General features: G+C 40.0%; 3 protein-coding genes across 4 annotated transcripts; 1 reads left to right on the top strand and 2 right to left on the bottom strand.

The window, feature by feature from the left end:
- Positions 1-249: 249 nt before the first annotated feature.
- Positions 250-3,776, bottom strand: LOC104456536 (protein XRI1). 2 transcript variants are annotated; one of them, XM_039299072.1, is made up of 9 exons: positions 3,485-3,776; positions 2,450-2,502; positions 2,230-2,349; positions 1,979-2,124; positions 1,579-1,642; positions 1,367-1,454; positions 1,246-1,286; positions 1,032-1,115; positions 250-823 (listed from the first exon to the last, which is right to left on the bottom strand). In XM_039299072.1, exons 1-9 carry the CDS (start codon positions 3,598-3,600, stop codon positions 549-551), a joined length of 987 nt encoding a protein of 328 aa, XP_039155006.1. In that variant the 5' UTR covers positions 3,601-3,776; the 3' UTR covers positions 250-548. The 2 variants fall into 2 exon arrangements, with proteins under 2 accessions (XP_039155006.1, XP_010069643.2); XM_010071341.3 differs by having other exon boundaries at positions 2,450-2,505; positions 3,485-3,774.
- Positions 3,777-9,045: 5,269 nt separating this feature from the next.
- LOC104456535 (ER lumen protein-retaining receptor) lies at positions 9,046-13,757 on the top strand. Its single transcript, XM_039299219.1, has 7 exons — positions 9,046-9,064; positions 9,161-9,512; positions 11,263-11,528; positions 11,676-11,791; positions 12,844-12,917; positions 13,263-13,326; positions 13,409-13,757. Exons 2-7 carry the CDS (start codon positions 9,422-9,424, stop codon positions 13,443-13,445), a joined length of 648 nt encoding a protein of 215 aa, XP_039155153.1. The 5' UTR covers positions 9,046-9,064; positions 9,161-9,421; the 3' UTR covers positions 13,446-13,757.
- Positions 13,758-14,180: 423 nt separating this feature from the next.
- Positions 14,181-17,202, bottom strand: LOC104456534 (small ubiquitin-related modifier 1). Its single transcript, XM_010071338.3, has 3 exons — positions 16,931-17,202; positions 15,204-15,353; positions 14,181-14,623 (listed from the first exon to the last, which is right to left on the bottom strand). Exons 1-3 carry the CDS (start codon positions 17,021-17,023, stop codon positions 14,564-14,566), a joined length of 303 nt encoding a protein of 100 aa, XP_010069640.1. The 5' UTR covers positions 17,024-17,202; the 3' UTR covers positions 14,181-14,563.
- Positions 17,203-18,573: the final 1,371 nt, after the last annotated feature.

Raw genomic sequence — 18,573 nt, 5'->3', positions numbered from 1 at the left:
AACTGGGTCTGCATGCCTAAGATTTCTTCATCTGCAGGATGAAAGCCACTGGAGCTACAGAGTACATATCCATACAAAATGCAGAAAATCAAAGCAAAGAAGCATTTATCTGCACCAGACATCAAGGTTAATGCCACAGAGAGAGCCACGACAGGTTTCTGCAGAAATGCAAGAACAAGTTGTTTGGTCAGGCAGACAAACATCTTTTTTCTCCGCCTTGTTGGCATTTAACTTCAGACCAGGCTTTCAGACTTAAACACATCATTCAACGCCTTCATTTAAGCTAAATATAAATCACATGATGAAATGATTCACAGCACAATCTAGTTTCAGAGGTCATGATATACAAGATGAAAGGCATTGAATTACTAGAACACCGCTTACTATGGCAACATGATTTATGATGTCCAAGAACAACAAAAGAATCACATTATCTAATTCTATACCAGAAGGCCCCCCAGGGTAATTACAAAAACTCAAAACCCAAGAAACATTGGGAGACGAGAAAAGGGCCTGAAAATCTCGCTGATAAAAGACACAATGCGCTTTCAACCTTTGGTCCTCATAATGGTTATGCTTCCTTTTCCACCTTCAGTACGAATTTTTGTCTTTCCAACCACAGGTTTCCCAGAAAAGGCAGAGGTGGGATAAGCTGCAGGATCTTCATCATTTGATTTCGTTTTTGATGGTGGAGGGGTGCGTATTCTCTGATTTATGTCCTTCAAAGTAACATCACCATGAACGCCGCAGGGTTTAACGAAGGCAAATGGGTAAGCGACTGAAGAAGCTAACTTGGTGGGAGTCCTTATGTAAGACCTCCGACCTGGCATATACCAATTACAGAGCAATTAGTCCTGTTCTTTCAAAACTAAAGACATTTCTACAGAATTCAAAGCATAGAGCATGAAGAATTGGAAATCTAGACATGATAAATTGGAAATCTACAGAGAGCGCAGGCATACTTTAGTTTTTGGGTATGTATGTATGAAAAGCTGATGTTAAAAGGATTAAGAATCTGAACAAGAAAAAACCTTTAAACACCACTTTCTGAGGAGTTCGGGCGACACGCTGTTGGACCCCATTGATCGCAGTCTCAGGCGGATCACTCCAAAACTCTGCACAGATCATTTCAAGCATTTTCTTTAATTATTTAAAGATTCAAGAAGTGAAGTTGTTACAACTGCAAGCATACAAAACTAGAGGAAATACAACATGCGTAAAATACTACAAATTATATATTTGTACCTGAAATATCTATTTGAACATCAGATGCCCCAGAGCAGTTCCTGAGTTTTAAGTGAAATATGTAATCAGGTCAAAGGAGAAGGCCACTGGAGCAAAAACTTAGAAGTTCATGGTGACATACCCCTCATTAGGAAAATGCATCTCAGGATCATTAAAATATTCAGCAAGCCATCCATCAGTCAACGGATCAATACTGTCGCAGCCAGAAGCTAGTACAAATTTAACAAATTAAAGTTCTAATGAGTAAAGGGATTGCAAAGCAATGATGAATTCACCTGTGTATCTGGAAAATTCGTTGGAAAAAAAAGAAAAGAAAAAGAAAGTAAAGCAAACCTGACTGTCTAGAAATCCACTGTGATTGTTCAGAAAAAACCTCCTCAGCCGAGTCTTCTCTCTCCTAACAAAGTGAAAGGACAATAATAATGGAATATTAAAGTGCAGGCAACTTTCAATTGTGAATTTCATTAGGAGAATCAGATAAATTTTCAGGCAGACAAGTAGAAAAAGAAGCCTAAAGATTATAAGATAAGTCCATCCAATACACCTTTGATAAGAAAGCAAGAATAAGACGAGAGACTTTCAACAGGGTCATGCGACATAGAGCAAGAAATTTGTTGTGGCTCAAATCAAGTTTACGACATGAATTGGAGTACTGAAGATAAGTCTGAACATAACGTCTGTAACATGTTGCAAAATGGCATCTTGGATACAATGGGGCTTGTCAAATACTCACAGATCCATCAGATTTCAGGAAGCCAGATGACAACTCTTCACAGCGAAGAGAAGGGTCCACAGCATGAGCATCAAACTGTAGCATGCGTCGCCTCTTCACTTGCGAGCAAGACTCCTTACCATGTTCAGCTTCCTTGCTCGTTTCACCTACAGGTAATGAGGAAGAATAGACAGAAAGGTCATATGAGTTGAACAAGCTAAGAAGGTATTATTGAGTAACACATTATTAGATTTGTAAGTAAAAGGCCATACCAATCCCCATTACTTGGTAACCCAAATCACCACAGGCCTTGACCGGTGTTGTTTCGTCAAACATGTAAGAAAGATCTTCCTCGTTCTGAGTCACTTCAGTCCACAAGCACTGAGATGCATCTGTCCAGAAATGCAAGTACAGTCTTAAATTCCACACACATTTCGATAAACTTCAGCGATAATTTTTATGCCCAAATTGTTAGTCAAATCATGAGCATACCAAAATTCATATCTTGCCCGAAACAATTTTCGTCGCTCCAAAACGGCTTGCTGCTACTGCATCACAGAGAAAACATAAGTGATTTCCAAAGTTACATTCACGCCGTACATCATGAATATCAAAATTAAGGCTACAGCACGTAGAAGAAGAAGAATAAGAAGAAGGAACTCATAATAACATGAGCTCATGCCTCAACCATGTGTATGGCACACTCCAATGCACAGCACATAGAGCTTATTTTCAGATTTCTCATTGGTCAAAACTTGCTAAGGTCATGACTCGCAACAAGCAGATTAAGGATGAATAACAGAACGTGTGTCCAACCAATAGGCATTATCTTGCATTCAGCCAATTGTAGAAAAAAACGAGTACAAGTACAAATTCCCGGAATCGGTTCGAACATCCCGACAGACAACATTAAATTTCCCAAACGAGAGTTAATTAATATATTAAACATGCTCGCCACGAGTTCTTCGAAGATCAAGCATAAATGCTGCAAAAAAGAGAAACTAATTAAGACCCGCAAAACTGATTGATAGACCCGCCTCCACACCCTCATTCCCTCCCCTTTTCTCCCTACTAGAGCCAGAAAAGGCTTGCATCCGCCATATTCACTCCACAGTAGCAATTAAAGATATTAAACAGTACCGGAGCAAGAAATCGCTATCACTCCAGGCCACAACAATGTTCTCCATTCAATGCCACAACATTGCAAAACCAAAAAAAAAAAAAAAACCGAACAAATTAATGAACATCAGCAGAAACCCAACAGCGCACAGACCCAGTTCCAGTAAATCAACCATTAAATGCGGAAGCAAAACTAAAATCACCATCCACGACGCCGCAGCCCCGCATTTTCCACATTAAAATCGCGAACCCAGAAGACAAAAACGACCCACAAAAGATTTTCTCGCAGAGAACACGAGCAACCAACTAAATCAGTAACCAAAACCCATTTCTCACGAGCACCACGCGCACCCGTACACGGAGAGACGGAAGGAACAGAGAGGAAGAGAGGAAGGAGCAGGAAAATACTCGTCGTGGTTGCGGTCCATTTGCAAAGCGAGCCGACGAATCTGCAGCGAGTTAGCCGTTGCAGCGGAGAAGACCGATCCGGCTGGTGGCGTCGCGACCGGTGTGGCCTCGCGCATATATAATGCGGGGGCGCAGTGCGGGACAGGCACAACTGTTCGAGGCCGTGCTTGAGATGCGTGCTGTGCGGAGAAGAAGCAGCAGCAGCAGCAGCGAAAAAGCGAACCCGCACGAAAAAAAATGAAAAAGAAAAAGAGAAGGCGACCCTTCGTTCTGGTCGCTTTTTCGTCCAAATTTTTTTATCCTTTTTTAATGGATTTTACGGGATGGGGGTACTGGGCAGTGAGTGGTAATAAATAAGAGTAGATATGGAAGAGAGCATTTAATGGCCTCGCTTATATATGGTTGCTTTCATGGCGTGATGTCGGGATGCGATTTTTTTTTTTTTTTTTTTATATCATCGTGATGTCGGGATGCGAATTTGCGAGTGAAATGAAATGACGAGGACGAGGACGACGACGTTGGACGACGCTTCCCCGCTCTGGTCCGGTCGCGCCTCTTCGGTTCGCGGGCCCCGCGAGGCCCATTTGAAAAAAGGAAAAATCCGTTACCGGTGGGGATTTTTCTTTCTTTATTTCTTATTTTTCCTTTTTATTTTCTTTCTTTCTTTCTCCCCATCTAACTTTCCGAAATTTGCGACTCCTCCCCTCAAACCGTCGGTGAATTTCCTTTTTTTTTTTTTTGGGCATTTTGACAACTGATGTGCCGAATATAAATATGGATAATTTCGATCTTTGAAATGAAAATCCCTTGCTGGTTATTCTTGACAGTATGGAGGGCCCTTAGTTCACGTGAACTAAAGTGGTTCACTGTCAATAAATGCACTTCCGTATTTTAGTTGTTATAGTCAGATGCAGTTTCTGGATTCCCAAATTGTACGTGTAGTTAATGGAGAGGATCAATTGTGGTATCTTGTCAAAAATTGTCTGTACAATGCGGTCTTGAGTTTCATCCTTGATACCTCATTAAGGAGAGGATTGATCATGATATTTTAGTTGTTTGATCAAATGCCGTGTTTGGATTTACTTCCCAAATAGTACTTGCGTGTAATGGTAAGGGTTAATCATGGTATCTTGTCAAAACTTATCTATATTATGCCGTGTCGAGTTTCACTCTTGATATCTCATTAGAGAGATGATTGATCATGGTATTTTAGTTGTTATAATTAGATGATGTGTTTGGATTTACTTTCCAAATTGCACAAGTTTGTTATGTACTTGTATGTAGTGAAGAGGGTTAATCATGGTATCCGGTTAAAATTTATTTATATGATACGGCGTCGAGTTTAACCCTCGATATCTCATTTAGGAGAGGATTAATCATGATTTTTTAGTTGTCATAATCAGATGTCATGTATGGATTTACTTCCTAGACTGTAAAGTTTGTTTTGTTCATGTGTTTAATGGAGAGGGTTAATCGTGGTACCTTGTCAAAAATTATCGATACAATGTGGTGTTGAGTTTAACCTTATATACTTCATTTGAGAAATGATTAATCGTAGGCTATGTCTGGATTTACTTCCCCAATTGTAAAAACTTGTTGTGTACTTGTACTTAATGGAGAGGATTAATCTTGGTATCTTGCGAAAATTTATCTATACAATGCGATATCGAGTTCAATTCTTGATACCTCGTTCTAGAGAGGATTCTAAGTGAACGATTGTTCATGAATTCATTGGACTCGACGTCATGACTTCAATTGAATGGAAGACTACTTAAAATCTACTGTATGAAAGTGAGATCAAATGCAAAGCTAGGGAGATATGATAGAGAGCATGTGTTAAAATGCATGCGTGAGTTATGTTTGAAAAGTCCCCCATTAAAGAATTTGTTTGGTGTGGAGTGATTGATATATATAAGTTAGCCCATAACTCATTGACTTGAGATTTTAGTAAATGTGGGTACAATTGAATATATTTAATGTGCAAAAATTTGAGCTCCGTCTTAGCAATCTCTCTAGATGAAGGTATCAACGTTCTATTGTGCCCTCACAACAAATAGTGTTACAATCGATGGTTGATCGGTGGCCCACTACTTATATTTAATTGTATGGTGGTGAATATCACAAGAAAGGAATTTTGTGACCGATGGTTTTGAAGTAGCCTTTTATGGTTTGGTTTGATAAAAGAGACCTGGGGGTGGCCGTGGATATGTGGTGTAGCAACATGGTTCGATGGTAGCCTTCATGGTTCTTTTTACAGAAATAATGGTAACCTTCATGGTTCTTTATGAAGAAAGAGACCATGGATGAAGATGGGCTTGTTTTTGTAGTCATCACATGACAAAGTGGTGATTCAAGTTGAGACATAAAATACCTAAATTTAGGGAAAGCGAACTTAACATTAAGCTCAAACGTGAGAATGAGATTATTGAGATACGTGTGTGGGTTATGTTTTTTTTTTTTAAATAAAAAAAAATCCAATATCAGGGTATTGCGTGATGCGGAACAATTGATATACTATAAATTCTTATAACTAAGTCATTGATTTATACTTTTGATGTGGGTCCAATTAAAAATATTTACTAGCTTGAATTTGAGTTCTCTCTCACAATAACCTCAGGTGTCCGGTGAAGGTATTGAGTTTCTATCACACCCACACAACAACATGCTTAGGAAGAACAATAATTGATATAATGGTCGAAAGTCGACAGTAGGCTAACTTGAGGCATACTTTGCATGATAGTTACACTCGTATGTACAATGCTTAATTATCCTAGCCAGCCATGGTTTTTCCTATGAATTATGGAATGAGATAGTATTAACTATAAGATAAATAGATCGGTCTAATAATATATTTATTGACATAAACATAATGAATCCATGCAAAAAACAACTTGACATCACTTTAGGTAATTAGTGGACCTTGTGTCAATGTTCAAATCTATTTCATGAAGCCTAAGTCCTGGCCCCACCCATAATCACAAAGTCTTGGCACAAAAAGTACCAAATTGATCTCTTGGTAATGAAAGGATCTAATTCAAAGGTGGACTATTAGCTAAAAAGTTCGCAGGACAAAAAGAGAAAGCAAATATTTGCAAAATCTGCCCCCCAAGCATTTCCTTTCCGAAAAACACCTTTAACCCTCGCATTTCAACTGTGTTGGATAAGTTGCAATACCCCGTTGCAATAGGCTGTCTTTCTTGGTATGTTTCTTCTTCCATTTATCAAGCAGTCATACCAATGATTAAGAATTGAGCTCAAGATTACTCTTCAGAAATTCCGACTTCCAAACTATCCGAAACCCGATAAAACGCTGCCCTAGACTGTACGCGGAACAATGACTCATAAAACCACGTGAAACCCACTAGCAAACATCCAAATTGAACCCCAAACCGGCCCGCCAATCATTGTGTGTCTTGATTTGTCCTTAGGAGCCTCGAACAATATCAAAGTCTCACTTAAGTGGAACCCAAACCTATCAACGTTTGCTTGTAAGCGCCTTTACAACCATAAAAGAAAACCTAAAAGTCTTTGCTTCCACCTGTTCGCATTGCAAAATTTCAACGTCAAAACATTTTGAACTATCCTGGCAGGGTTCGGGCGGGAATTCAAACCTTCGTTGGAATAAGACCGTCACTTCTCCATTGCCATAAAAGCCAGATAGCAACGGCAGAATATAACTGGCCACCCGTCATCCTTCAGTGGACCGTCCATTCTCAAATCCAAGTCAAAAAAGCGCTATCCGTCTCCACAACATCTTCGATTATAAAACAGGCCACGTTTTTGGTCGGAGGGAGCGGTTTAGGCCACAAAAAACAATCCCCTGGAAACATGGATCCCAGTCTCACGTTGATGCCGAAAAATATTGAATTGGTTTCGGGTCTGAGATTTTAAGCCAGAATATTTTGTACGGAATAAATGATCAAATCACTTATATTTCTTAAAATAATTAATCGATAAAAATATTTTCATTATCGATTGCAATTTATATAAAAATATTTTTGTATAACTATAGTTTTCATTTCTAATGATCATATATTTTTCAATTTTTCCTTGCCAAACAAACGTATCCTGGCATGGTTTTTCCTCCCTAACCCTTTCTTTCTTCTTTTCACTGGGTCGGTCAACGGTCAACGGTGCTCTGATGCTTTTGTGAATCTCCAGCATCTCCGCTTGAGTTAGGCACCACGTGGGTTAGGCAAGTGGGAACCCGGCGTGACGGCTTTTATAGGTTGGACCAAAGGCACGTGACGTCAAATCCATGGCACATGGCAGAAGTAGATGATTTGGGCCTGCTGGGCCGTCCACGTGGGTACTGGATGCGGTCCCTATTTAATGACATTTTCAGGCTCGATCCTGTTTCTCTCGGCCCTTAATCCCTTTTCTCGCTGGCCTCAAAAGGAAATATATTTTCCCGCATCCATCTGTTTGACAGGCCTAATCGAGTCGGAAATTTGATGGGTCGAATGTGTGTCCTTTACGGTCCGAGTCGATCCATTTAACCCGTCCATTCTCTGCATATGCGGTACAAACAAACCCCTATCCGGCCCAATTTAAACCCATTCGAACGCTAAAACCAAAAAGGAAAAAGGGCAACTATCCCATACCACAATGACAAAATTGTCTCCATTCTTCAAATGACTCGAGAAAAAGGCGCTTACTTTTACTCATGCGGCAAAAATGAAAAGCCATTGCCATTGATGCGATCGTGTGCGGGGTGATCTCAATAGTACAAAAGCAAGTAAACTTTTTTCGTCTTTATCTCCAAGAAGCAGAATTTTTTATATTCATGATGATTTTCGAGGTAATGACAACACAACGCCATAAGGATGGACTAGAAATTTGCAAGGGCCTACCGATGCTAGCATGGTGACGGGTGGTGGGGCCTCTAGTGAGGCTTGGCCTCAACTATTATTGTCTGTGCTTAGGCCCAACAACCAATGAAGGAAGAAAGAACAAAAAAAGAAAAAAAATTATAAAAATTGACAATGTCTTCCTCAGTCATGTAATGTAAAATGTTCAGTGTCAACGTTAATAATTTTTTATTAAAATTAATCGGATGGATTTCATTGGCATAATATATAAAATATCAATAATGAATAAATTTGTATAATCAAAAAAGTTTATAACTGAATCGATATAAACATAATAAATTTATGACTTTTTTTATATTTTTCCTTTGATCACTAACTTTTTTTGGTTTGGTTTTGTTACTAATTGAAAAAAATGGCAAATTGACAGATAAATTGGCCCAAGCCATCCACCTAACCAAATGCACAAAACATTAAAATCCTCGTACTGAAACTAACAATATCGACAAAACTAATAACACTGGCTCTTAAAAGAAAAAGGTGGCGCTTCCCCCTTTTTTTTTATCTTTATCTTTTTTTTTGTGCTCTCCGTTTTTTTCTTTTCATTTTTAATGGGTTGAAGGATCGCTGACGTGGCGACCGCCGATTCGCCCAACGCTTAGAAACGGCATCATTATCTGGGAAAAAGAATAATAAAAAAAAAGACATCTCTCGTTTTTTACCTTCGAACGTGCGAAAAATCGAATCGTGCAGCAACAAAGATTACGGGGGCGTAAGCAGCTTCTTTCAGTTTCTCTCGAGATCGAGGGCTTTAATATTTCCCTGTCTTTTTACTTCTTTCGTTATTTTAATTTCCGGAAAATCTCAGTGCTGGTCGTCGTCTCCCTTGGCGAGCGCGAACCGAGATCTGTAAAAACTCCTCCGCCGCCGCCGCCGCCGTCGCCGCCCCCGCCGCCGCCGATCTCTCCGCCCGTGCGCAGCTCGATTTCGCGCCTGGAATCGCCGGAGCGAGGTTCTGCAAGGTTCCCCGCGAGCGGAGTCCGTCGAAGAAGGAGGAGGGAGAAGAGGAAGCGATTTCTCATCATCAGATCAGATCTAGGGCTGCTTTTTCCCTTCCGATCCTCCGAGGATGAATATATTCAGATTCGCCGGCGACATGACGCACCTTTTTAGCGTCCTCGTCTTGCTCCTCAAGATTCACACCATCAAGTCCTGCGCCGGTTGGTACCTCTCTCTCTCTCTCTCTCTCTCGCGCGCGCGCGCGCGCTCTCTGTGATGTGCATTGTGAGGTTCTCGGCGAATTGGGACTACTAGGGGGACGGCGTGCGAAGTTTCTGTCTTGATTCGACCTATGACGATTGCTGTTGTGAGAAATTGGGGCGGTTCGGTTAATTGGTCGCTGGATGCGGTGAAATCGATTGCGTTTAGTGAGATCTAACGTAGCATTGTGGTATTATACCTGGAGCGTTTGGATAAACCGAGTGAAGTTTAGGTGAAGCTTGGATCGGTGATTAGATCGGGTTACATAGGCTTATAGATCTCACATGTTAATATGCGCCTTTTGGAAGTAAATGGGTTGAATCGGGTGAATGAGTGCGACACAATGAGAGTGAAAGAAACAATTGCACAGAAGCGTTACATGGGAGCTTTGCAGCGTGTTGTCTGGTTTACAGTGTATAATTAGCTACCTTCCTGTTTTTGTGTTTCTGTGTTGAGTTGATATTTTTTTCATTGCAATGTGTTTGATCACTTAGATGTTGATGTGGGGCTATGCTAGGTCAATCCTAATTCATTTGTAGTGATTGGCATTAGAGAGTTCTATCCGTAGTGTAGTTCACATGAAGCTGGCAGTTGTCTGACATGAAAAATACGAAAGATATTTGGACTAGCGCTTGAGAAAAGAAAATGCTTTGGCTGTTGGCATTTTAGGGTGCACATGATAAAAAAATTTTATTCTCCGGAACGGGTTTGAAACAGAAATCCGTTTGGTAATGCAATTTGATTTTTCTATTTCTGGAACATATTTCTATTCCAAAAATAGATTTGAAGAAGAAATCAGAAACTAAAATTTTTAACTTCTCAATTTCTATTCTAGAAATTTTGTTAGTGACTTCTGCAAAGGTTCATTAACCATTCATCATTATAGGGTTGTAGCCCTGGCCTACTTACCTTGGAACCTTACAAGTTTGGCAGTGTCAATATCTTGCCGATTCAATCTAGATTAATAGCATTCAGGTGTGTTAGTTGTTCCTCATCCTGAAGCCCTAATAGGGCACCCGATATAGTTGTGTTTGGTGTTTGTTGAACTCATCAGCAAACAGGCAGTGTTGGAAATATATCACTAATGTTGAGTCACTTGAGTTAGATAATTTGGTATCAGAGAAGCTCAGCCTTAGTCTATTAATAGATTCTGGTCCCATTTCCTCATTGTGCGTGAAATGATCGATGGGTTTTCTTATAGATATATTTTAATTGGCAAGCAACATTGGTATAGAATGTGAACTAGAAAGGCCTCTCGTTGGATACCTTTCTGTTGTTTTTGCTTAACCAAGAAAATAATTTGGCTCTTCAAATTTGTAATTGCTCTCTCTCTCTCTCTCTGAATAAAGCAAGAAATGTTTCCAGGGTGGCCTTGTCCAAACTTCATATTTCTTCAAGCTGCTCAAGATCTGGTATATTCAAATATGGTTTGGTGCATTGTCTCATCCTGATAAGCATTGTGTTATGGTGGGGGCTATCCCTATTTTGTTTGTAGCTTGTTTTCTTTTGCTTCTTTTTCTTTTTCTTTTTGGCGTTTCCCCCCGCCTGCACAGGCTGGGGGGGCTAGTGGTAAAAGAAAGCTCCTTATTTTTCTTTGCAGTGGGTGTTGCCACATTAACCTTACATTTTGTGTCTTAACACAATGATAGGCTTTTATCTGATGTGGAAACAAATGCACGAGACACGTTTTGACATTGTCATGTTGTGCAGGTATCTCATTGAAGACACAAGAGCTCTATGCTCTTGTCTTTATCACGCGCTACTTGGATATCTTTACTGATTTCATATCTTTCTATAATACCGTCATGAAGTTGATATTTCTGGGGAGCTCTATTTCAATTGTTTGGTATATGAGGCGCCACAAGATCGTTCGTAGGTCCTATGATAAAGATCAAGACACCTTTCGCCATTATTTCCTTGTCTTGCCTTGCCTTCTCTCTGCGTTACTTATTCATGAGAAGTTCACCTTTAAAGAAGTAAGATGGATTTTAATTTCTTCCTTTTAACTTTAAGGCTCATGTTTCTGCATGTATCTTGATACCGGACAGCGGCATGTTAACTCTTCTCTTTTCGCCCTGGGAAATTTTCCTAACGCTTATGTGCTTTACAATGCGATGGATCAGGTTATGTGGTCATTTTCATTATATTTGGAAGCCGTTGCCATTCTTCCTCAGCTTGTACTGTTGCAGAGAACCAGGAACATTGACAACTTGACTGGACAATATGTACTTCTACTTGGGTATGCTCCAATTATTGCTGTCCATTTTCAAATTATATTACACACCTTACTCCACTCTTGAGAAATGCATGCTGGTTTGACTTCCTAAATGACTCTGGAGCTATCCTTAGGTTTGTTTTAATTGATAATGTTATTTGCATCACGTTTTGCAACATCTCATGCAGTTGAAGATGACATTAGTTGCAGTCCAATTGATATATTTGTATCTGTCTCCCAACAAATGGTTGCTAATCATCTTGCTCTTTTTGTATTTTTAATTTTAAAAATGTAAGTTTCTCTAATTATGTGTCAGCTCACCTAAGCTTTGTCTTTTTGTGTTTCAACCCTAACTGTATAATGTAAGAATAAAAAGAATCTGTGTGGACACTGCTCTGGTCAGTAAGAAACGAAGTTCTGCTGGTTTCCTTATTTTATTGGCATTATCCATCTGAAATTATTGGATGAGCTTGGACTTCTGGAAACTGTGAATGATCTATCTTTTATGATAGTCTTAACAATCTACTTGCATGAGGAATGCAAACATAATTGTGGTTCTCTTTTTAAAAAGTTCCCAAGTACCTGCTTGAGGCTTTCAATGTAATTCATAGTTTCTCTTTTTTGTCTATTTTCCTTTGTAATTTCTTTTGGCTCATAGCTCCTGATGAGCATTCTCTTTTGCACTTTAGCTCAACTTGGATGATGAAATCAATGGGGTTATCTGTGAAAATTGAGAATAGCATTAAGATTGTGACCTTTTAAAATCTTGTAAACATCACTTTCGCTCCTTTTGTTTTAGGTCCAGTATCTTTGAGTGAAAGAATTGCTTTACATTTAGCTTTGTTTTTATTTTCTGTTTAGGCATGCTACAAACTTTGCATCTATTATTCAAGAACTCGTATTTCCATATTTGACTGGCAATATCTGTGCTTATGATGCCTGAATTTGAAAGTGCATGAATTGTAGAATTACCCAGTAGATGCTTATTGTTTGATGCTTATTAGTTAATTTGATCATTAGTTTAATTGCTTTAAACCATTGTTATGCCTGTTTGATGTTGCCATGTCTTAATGCAGTGCATACCGAGCACTCTATATCCTAAATTGGATTTATCGCTACTTCACTGAGCCACATTATGTCCACTGGATCCGTGAGTCTCTCTCTCTCTCTCTCATCTGTACCAGCTCACATTATGCAACAAGTTTATGCTGGTAGTTTTTGCAATAATTTATGCAAGCATTGAACATCTAAATTTCCAGTTTTTAGACGCCCTTGTTGCTGTTAATTCTTTTCTTTAAATGCAAGACATTTCATCCAGTACCCTTTCAACAAAAGAATTTATTGAAAGATAGACAGGAGGACAATCATCCGTTTGTCTATTAGATGAATCACGTGGAGGTTCGATGCCTTTTGGAGAAACGGAAACACAGACCAAATCCTTTTGTTTCTGTTATAAAATTTGATGACATTTGTGATGACTCTATGTTCACTGCAGCTTGGATTGCTGGGCTTGTCCAAACACTGCTCTATGCCGATTTCTTCTACTATTATTTCCAAAGGTGAAAGCGTCTCCTTTCTGCTCCATTTGCTCTTCTTTCTCCTTCTGTCCCTCTAACGTTTGATATACCTTTTTTTTTGCAGCTGGAAGAACAACAAGAAGCTCGAACTACCAGCTTAGATCCTCCACTTATTTTGGGCGAAGTCTTAAATTGCACTTACGTGGTGAAGCTTTGCAATTGCGAAGGATGTCGAGTCAAATTATTTTTTTCCATAAGGGATTGTATATTACTCGAATTAGTTATTTACTTTCCTTGACCCTATTTCCATCCACACTAGGATTTTCTGAAGGAGACAGATTTTAGTTTTCAGATATCGTACGCAGACCATCAAAATTCAAGCAAAACATGCCTCCCAAGAGATTGTGTCGATATGTCATATTCGAGTTACTTCGACGTCATGGAATGAGATACGCAGGACCGTGCCATCAAAACGTTCTCGACGCGCCTTCAAACAGGCAAAAAGTTCCCAGTGGTGCAACTCAGTTCTAGATTGTCAATGTTTCCGTGCTTTTCTATGTAATGTCGCGCTGAATGACTACTTACAAGAACCTTGGATCCAACAAAAACAACACTTATTCATATTGTGCTGCTCTTCTAACTTTATATTACAAGGCGAAGCACCCTTAATCTCAGTGGCCAATTTTGCTTATTTTGCTTAAAGTGCAGAATATAGGAAAGCGAGAGATAGCAATTCGAACCCATCAGAACAATTTACAAATACCAACCCATTTAATTATATTCCTGTCACGTATGAATAAACACCATCGATTACTTGCAAATAAAAAACCCATTTCAACCAAGACAAATTTCACAAAACATTATATAGAAACACCTAACTAATCTGAGACTATAAATTTGTCAAACACTACCTAACAAAAAGACCAGGGAAAAAGGTCATTTCCCACATACTACAAAACACCAAAAGCTCATCAATTGGTGAGATGCCACAACTATAAGCAATAATGCTCTGGTCATTTCCGAAAGAGTATAAGTTGTTCCAAACTCAAGATTTACTTGCTTCAGACTAGAACACCCACAGCAGTGAGACGAGAGTGACTCCAAATGACACCGAAAATCATTCCACTACCACCGGCAACAGTAAGCACACGAGAGGATTGCACATAGATAAAACAAAGCCTAAACTTCAATTAAGCCACAACTCAAGTTTCCATAGACCCTATTACAATTTACTTCAACAATTGAGTCATAGAGATAGATGTCCCTCCCAAGAAAAACATCAGTATCCCCCAGTTTGGTGGAGCATTGCGTCGATTTCATCACCATCCTCCATCTCGAGCTGAAACAATAGCACGACATGCAGCACACGAAATTGCAGTAAGTTAGAACTCGTAATGAAACATTAAAAGACTAGTTATTATATAATAGCCGCTAACAATGCTTAAAAAACACTATGCACTGTGTCTGAACTGATAAAATCAAAGGCTGACACTGCTAATTAGTGCTGAGACCACAAAGTAATGCCAAAATAAATGCCACATAAATAATTTTCCAATTTATGTTGATGCATGCCAACTAGAGTTGCTCCCAGCGAGCAAAACAAAATTTCTCACCCTTAAGAGATATAATAACACTAGGCTAAATAGTCTAATCAAAATGCTTTAAAATCAAATCAGACATATCATTTTGACAGTAGGTCAGTGAAAATCGAAGGATTGCTGCAATTACAGAAGAAAAAAGAGCTAGCTGCGATAGTTGCCGAGACAGGTGTAAGGTAAATCAAATCAGATATATCATTTGGACAGTTAGCTAGTGAAAATTAAAAAAAAATTAAAAAAATGCTGAGATTACAGAAGCTAAAAGAGGTAGCTGCAATAGTTGTCAAAGACTCAGGCATGAGGTGTGACAAAAGCTTTTACCTCATCAGGAGTCTGCTCACCACGAAGTCTACGCCCATCAAATAAGAAAGCAATGGAGTTTAACTCCACAGATTGCCTATCGCAGTACGCGGTCATGAGTTTCCTCAACTGGGTGCTTCGTTTGATCCTAAAAAAGACCTCATTACCATCCTACAAACAGAATAACATGAACATGTTAATAAAAGGAAACACAACTGCACAAGCACATTAAATTAATTGAATGCTAGGGAAAGAACAAATCATCACTTAGATATATTTCCAACACTAGAAAAGGATCTTATGCTCATAAATCAATCTCTATGTCGGTAGAGAAAGTACTGAAAGGGACAAATATTACTTCCGATCCAGAACAAAGGATCTGCAAACTGAAATTAAAAAAAGAAACCAAAAAGGAAGCATGATCAAGGAGAGAGTAGACTAATTTGCCTAATCAAAGACCAGAGCATACAGATTTTCGTGCCCACTTAAAAAGCATAAATACTTCCGAGCAGGATGAGTTCAAGGCAATTAGTCTCAGTGCGCACAAGGTTCAATTAACTTTCTTCAAAAAATCCCAAAATATAGCATGCTCATATAAAAATTATGACGACGTAGTATAAGGTACAATCCATCAAACTTCTCTGGGAATAAAAGGAAAATTATAACTTAAGTTTCAATGAACAAAGCCAACAAAAATTGAGAAGCATTAACATCTGCCTTGCACAATATCACCAAATATCTTACTGAAGGTCCAAGCAGCCACTCGAAATCAAACCCATTTCCAAAGTTATAATTTTGGTGTCTTGCATTCACCTGACTCTGTTACATAATTGCACCAAATTTAACCAAGCAGCGCTTCTAAGCTCCCGTTATCAATTGATCGAGCTGGCAATAGCAACCGTTGTCCTATTTCAGGCTAACAACCCCGTGAAGCAAACCTTGGCATCAGTTCAAAGCACTTACTTTTCTAACTCGATAAAGATCATCAGCAAAATGAGAGATAAGGTCGACGATTTCCCAAGAGGCTGAAACCACATGCCAATATGACGATCACGCCCACTTCAGGCATTAATTCAAAGTTTCCAAACCCACGCCCCATTCCACAGCAAATCTTGGCATCAGTTCAAAGCACTTAACGCTCAACCATTGTCTTTTGATAAGGGTAAGAACCCCGCCAAAACATGGTCGGGATCAGTTCAAAGCACTTAATGCTCGAAGTAAATACTAATCATCAGCGCAATGATTAGATAAGGTTGATGATTACCCTAGAGGCTAAAACAACACAACAATCCGTCAATTATCACTCGAAAAACTCGCATGTACGCATGCACGCATTCATTCCATTTCCACCCTCATGATGAACGCCAGATATCATTCGAAAAACTCGCAGAGAGAATCTCCTCGGTCGACCCAGACGATTCAAGCACCGGATATTACAAATAGAAAAACAAAGGTGACCTCCGCGAGAAACCGATCAGGACCCAAAACTAACGATGAACGGCGACGAAACCAAGCAAAACAAACAAAAGGCAGCGAACGACGAAGCTAACGCAGGGAGCGCCAAATTGCATCCCACTCACGCACGATCGAAGTCAATACCCCTCCAAAAGGGACAATTGAACGAAAACCCCCCCGGTCACCGAAAACAACCACATCCGATAACGATCTCGATTCACGACGAGCCGCGCACCCAGAGAGAGAGAGAGAGAGAGAGAGAGAGAAGAGGCATTAGGCGCCGGTGATAATACCTGGCCCTTGACTTTCAGATTGATGTGGGCGGCCTGATCGCCGGGCTTCTTGTCCTCCTCCTGACCGCTGCCGCCGCCGCCCGTCGCAGACATTCTCTCTCTACTCTCTCTCTCTCTCTCTCTCTCTCTCTCTGTGTTCCTCGCGAGCACGACCACTCTCCCTCTCTCTCTACGTCTCCTCTCTCTCTCTACTGGTAAGCGATTAGGGTTTTCTCTCCGATTCAATCGACTCCGATAGCCCGATGCGCGCGTCTTTATATGCGAGCGGACGGAGCGGAGGAGACGGAGGGGAACGCCCCGTTTCTCCCCTCGCGTTATATATACGCTACCCCTACGGCGCACCCCCTCCCCTGTGCCCGCGGTCCTCGAGACGCTACGCCGGGGGCGTTTCGGTAATTCCCTCGGCCCAAGAGTGGTGACGTGGCCGATCATGGGAGCGGGCGCAGGAGGCCACGCGTGGGCGGGGGCGCGGCGGATTGGCGCCCCGCGGGGAGTGGGGAAAAAATTGAAATGGATAATATTTTGGGGTCCGGCGGGGGAGGAGGGGAGGGATCGGGTGCGGCGGGGACGACGTCGGGTTGGGAAGGAAATTGACGGCTGAGAAGACGGGAAGGGGAATCGAAGGGATGAGAATGTTCGCACGTGAGAAAAGAACGGCGGGGAGGGCGTTGGGAGGTCGCCATCAGGCCTTTTTCCACTAGGAGGGGTGCGTGCTTTTTTTTTTTTTTTTTTTAGTAGATTTTTTTGGGCAAGCCTTTTAAGGAAATAAAAAATAATAATAATAATAATAATAATAATAATAATAATAATAATATAATAATAATAAATAATGGCTATGGTTTTTTCTTTTCGATTTTTCTGATGTTTTTGTTTTTTGGGGGGAAGACTATTTGGTAAAAAGATTTGCATTGGGTTCTTCCTTATCTGATGTCGGTGGGCCCCCGCCGGAGGAAGGAAAAAAAGCATGCCCGACTTATAATGTGGGCAACCGGTCGCACCGATAAGGACGTGTTTTGTTCATATCTTAATTTTTTTTTAAAAATGAATAAGTCCAAAAAGTAAATATTCTTTTTTGAAATTAAATAAGCTCAAAGAGTAAATATTCTTCTTTCAGTATTCTCACACGTCATCGCGTACACTGGAAACGAACCAAGCCGACTCATTTGTAGCTCCTCAAGCATGAGGACTCGAGGATCACACGGAGTTATCGAATGAGGTCGCATTTGCACTGCTAGACGCAAGAACACCAATGTCTTGTTTGGGTCGTGGATCGATACAGCGCGTGGCTCGTTCATTCAAGCCCGAGGCACGATCTCGTTTTATCGAAGGGATTCATAGATTCGTCAATTCTTATATATTTATATATATATATATATATATATATATATATATATATACTGAGTTACTTATAATCTACTTTTCCTATATTTGAGAATCCTTTTAAAATTGATATGTTGAATTTTGAATGAGTTTCTACTGTTATAGCCTATTTATACTTATGTTGTCTTTCATTTTCATTTTTACTGAATAAAAAGAATATGTAGTCGCATCATAGAAGTTAGTTTGTAACTAGATCTCGGATCAATTGGGGTCGAATGGAATATTGTTAGCATGAAAAAACATATAAGTACCCAAAAAATTCT

Source organism: Eucalyptus grandis, chromosome 8 (assembly GCF_016545825.1).
Source record: "Eucalyptus grandis isolate ANBG69807.140 chromosome 8, ASM1654582v1, whole genome shotgun sequence".
In the NCBI taxonomy this organism is placed as follows: domain Eukaryota; kingdom Viridiplantae; phylum Streptophyta; class Magnoliopsida; order Myrtales; family Myrtaceae; genus Eucalyptus; species Eucalyptus grandis.
Note: the sequence above shows the minus strand (reverse complement) of the source record. Positions and strands in the feature narration are given on the sequence as shown.

Excerpts from the sequence above, each read along its gene's own strand:
- LOC104456536 (XM_010071341.3), bottom strand. The coding sequence starts at position 3,600 with ATGCGCGAGGCCACACCGGTCGCGACGCCACCAGCCGGATCGGTCTTC. Across the intron at positions 2,506-3,484 it reads ATGGACCGCAACCACGACGA|TAGCAGCAAGCCGTTTTGGA; the intron begins GTATTTTCCTGC and ends TCTGTGATGCAG. Across the intron at positions 1,116-1,245 it reads TGTTCAAATAGATATTTCAG|AGTTTTGGAGTGATCCGCCT; the intron begins GTACAAATATAT and ends TGATCTGTGCAG.
- LOC104456535 (XM_039299219.1), top strand. The coding sequence starts at position 9,422 with ATGAATATATTCAGATTCGCCGGCGACATGACGCACCTTTTTAGCGTC. Across the intron at positions 11,529-11,675 it reads AGAAGTTCACCTTTAAAGAA|GTTATGTGGTCATTTTCATT; the intron begins GTAAGATGGATT and ends GCGATGGATCAG. Across the intron at positions 11,792-12,843 it reads CAATATGTACTTCTACTTGG|TGCATACCGAGCACTCTATA; the intron begins GTATGCTCCAAT and ends GTCTTAATGCAG.
- LOC104456534 (XM_010071338.3), bottom strand. The coding sequence starts at position 17,023 with ATGTCTGCGACGGGCGGCGGCGGCAGCGGTCAGGAGGAGGACAAGAAG. Across the intron at positions 15,354-16,930 it reads ATCTGAAAGTCAAGGGCCAG|GATGGTAATGAGGTCTTTTT; the intron begins GTATTATCACCG and ends TTCTGTTTGTAG. Across the intron at positions 14,624-15,203 it reads GTGAGCAGACTCCTGATGAG|CTCGAGATGGAGGATGGTGA; the intron begins GTAAAAGCTTTT and ends CTATTGTTTCAG.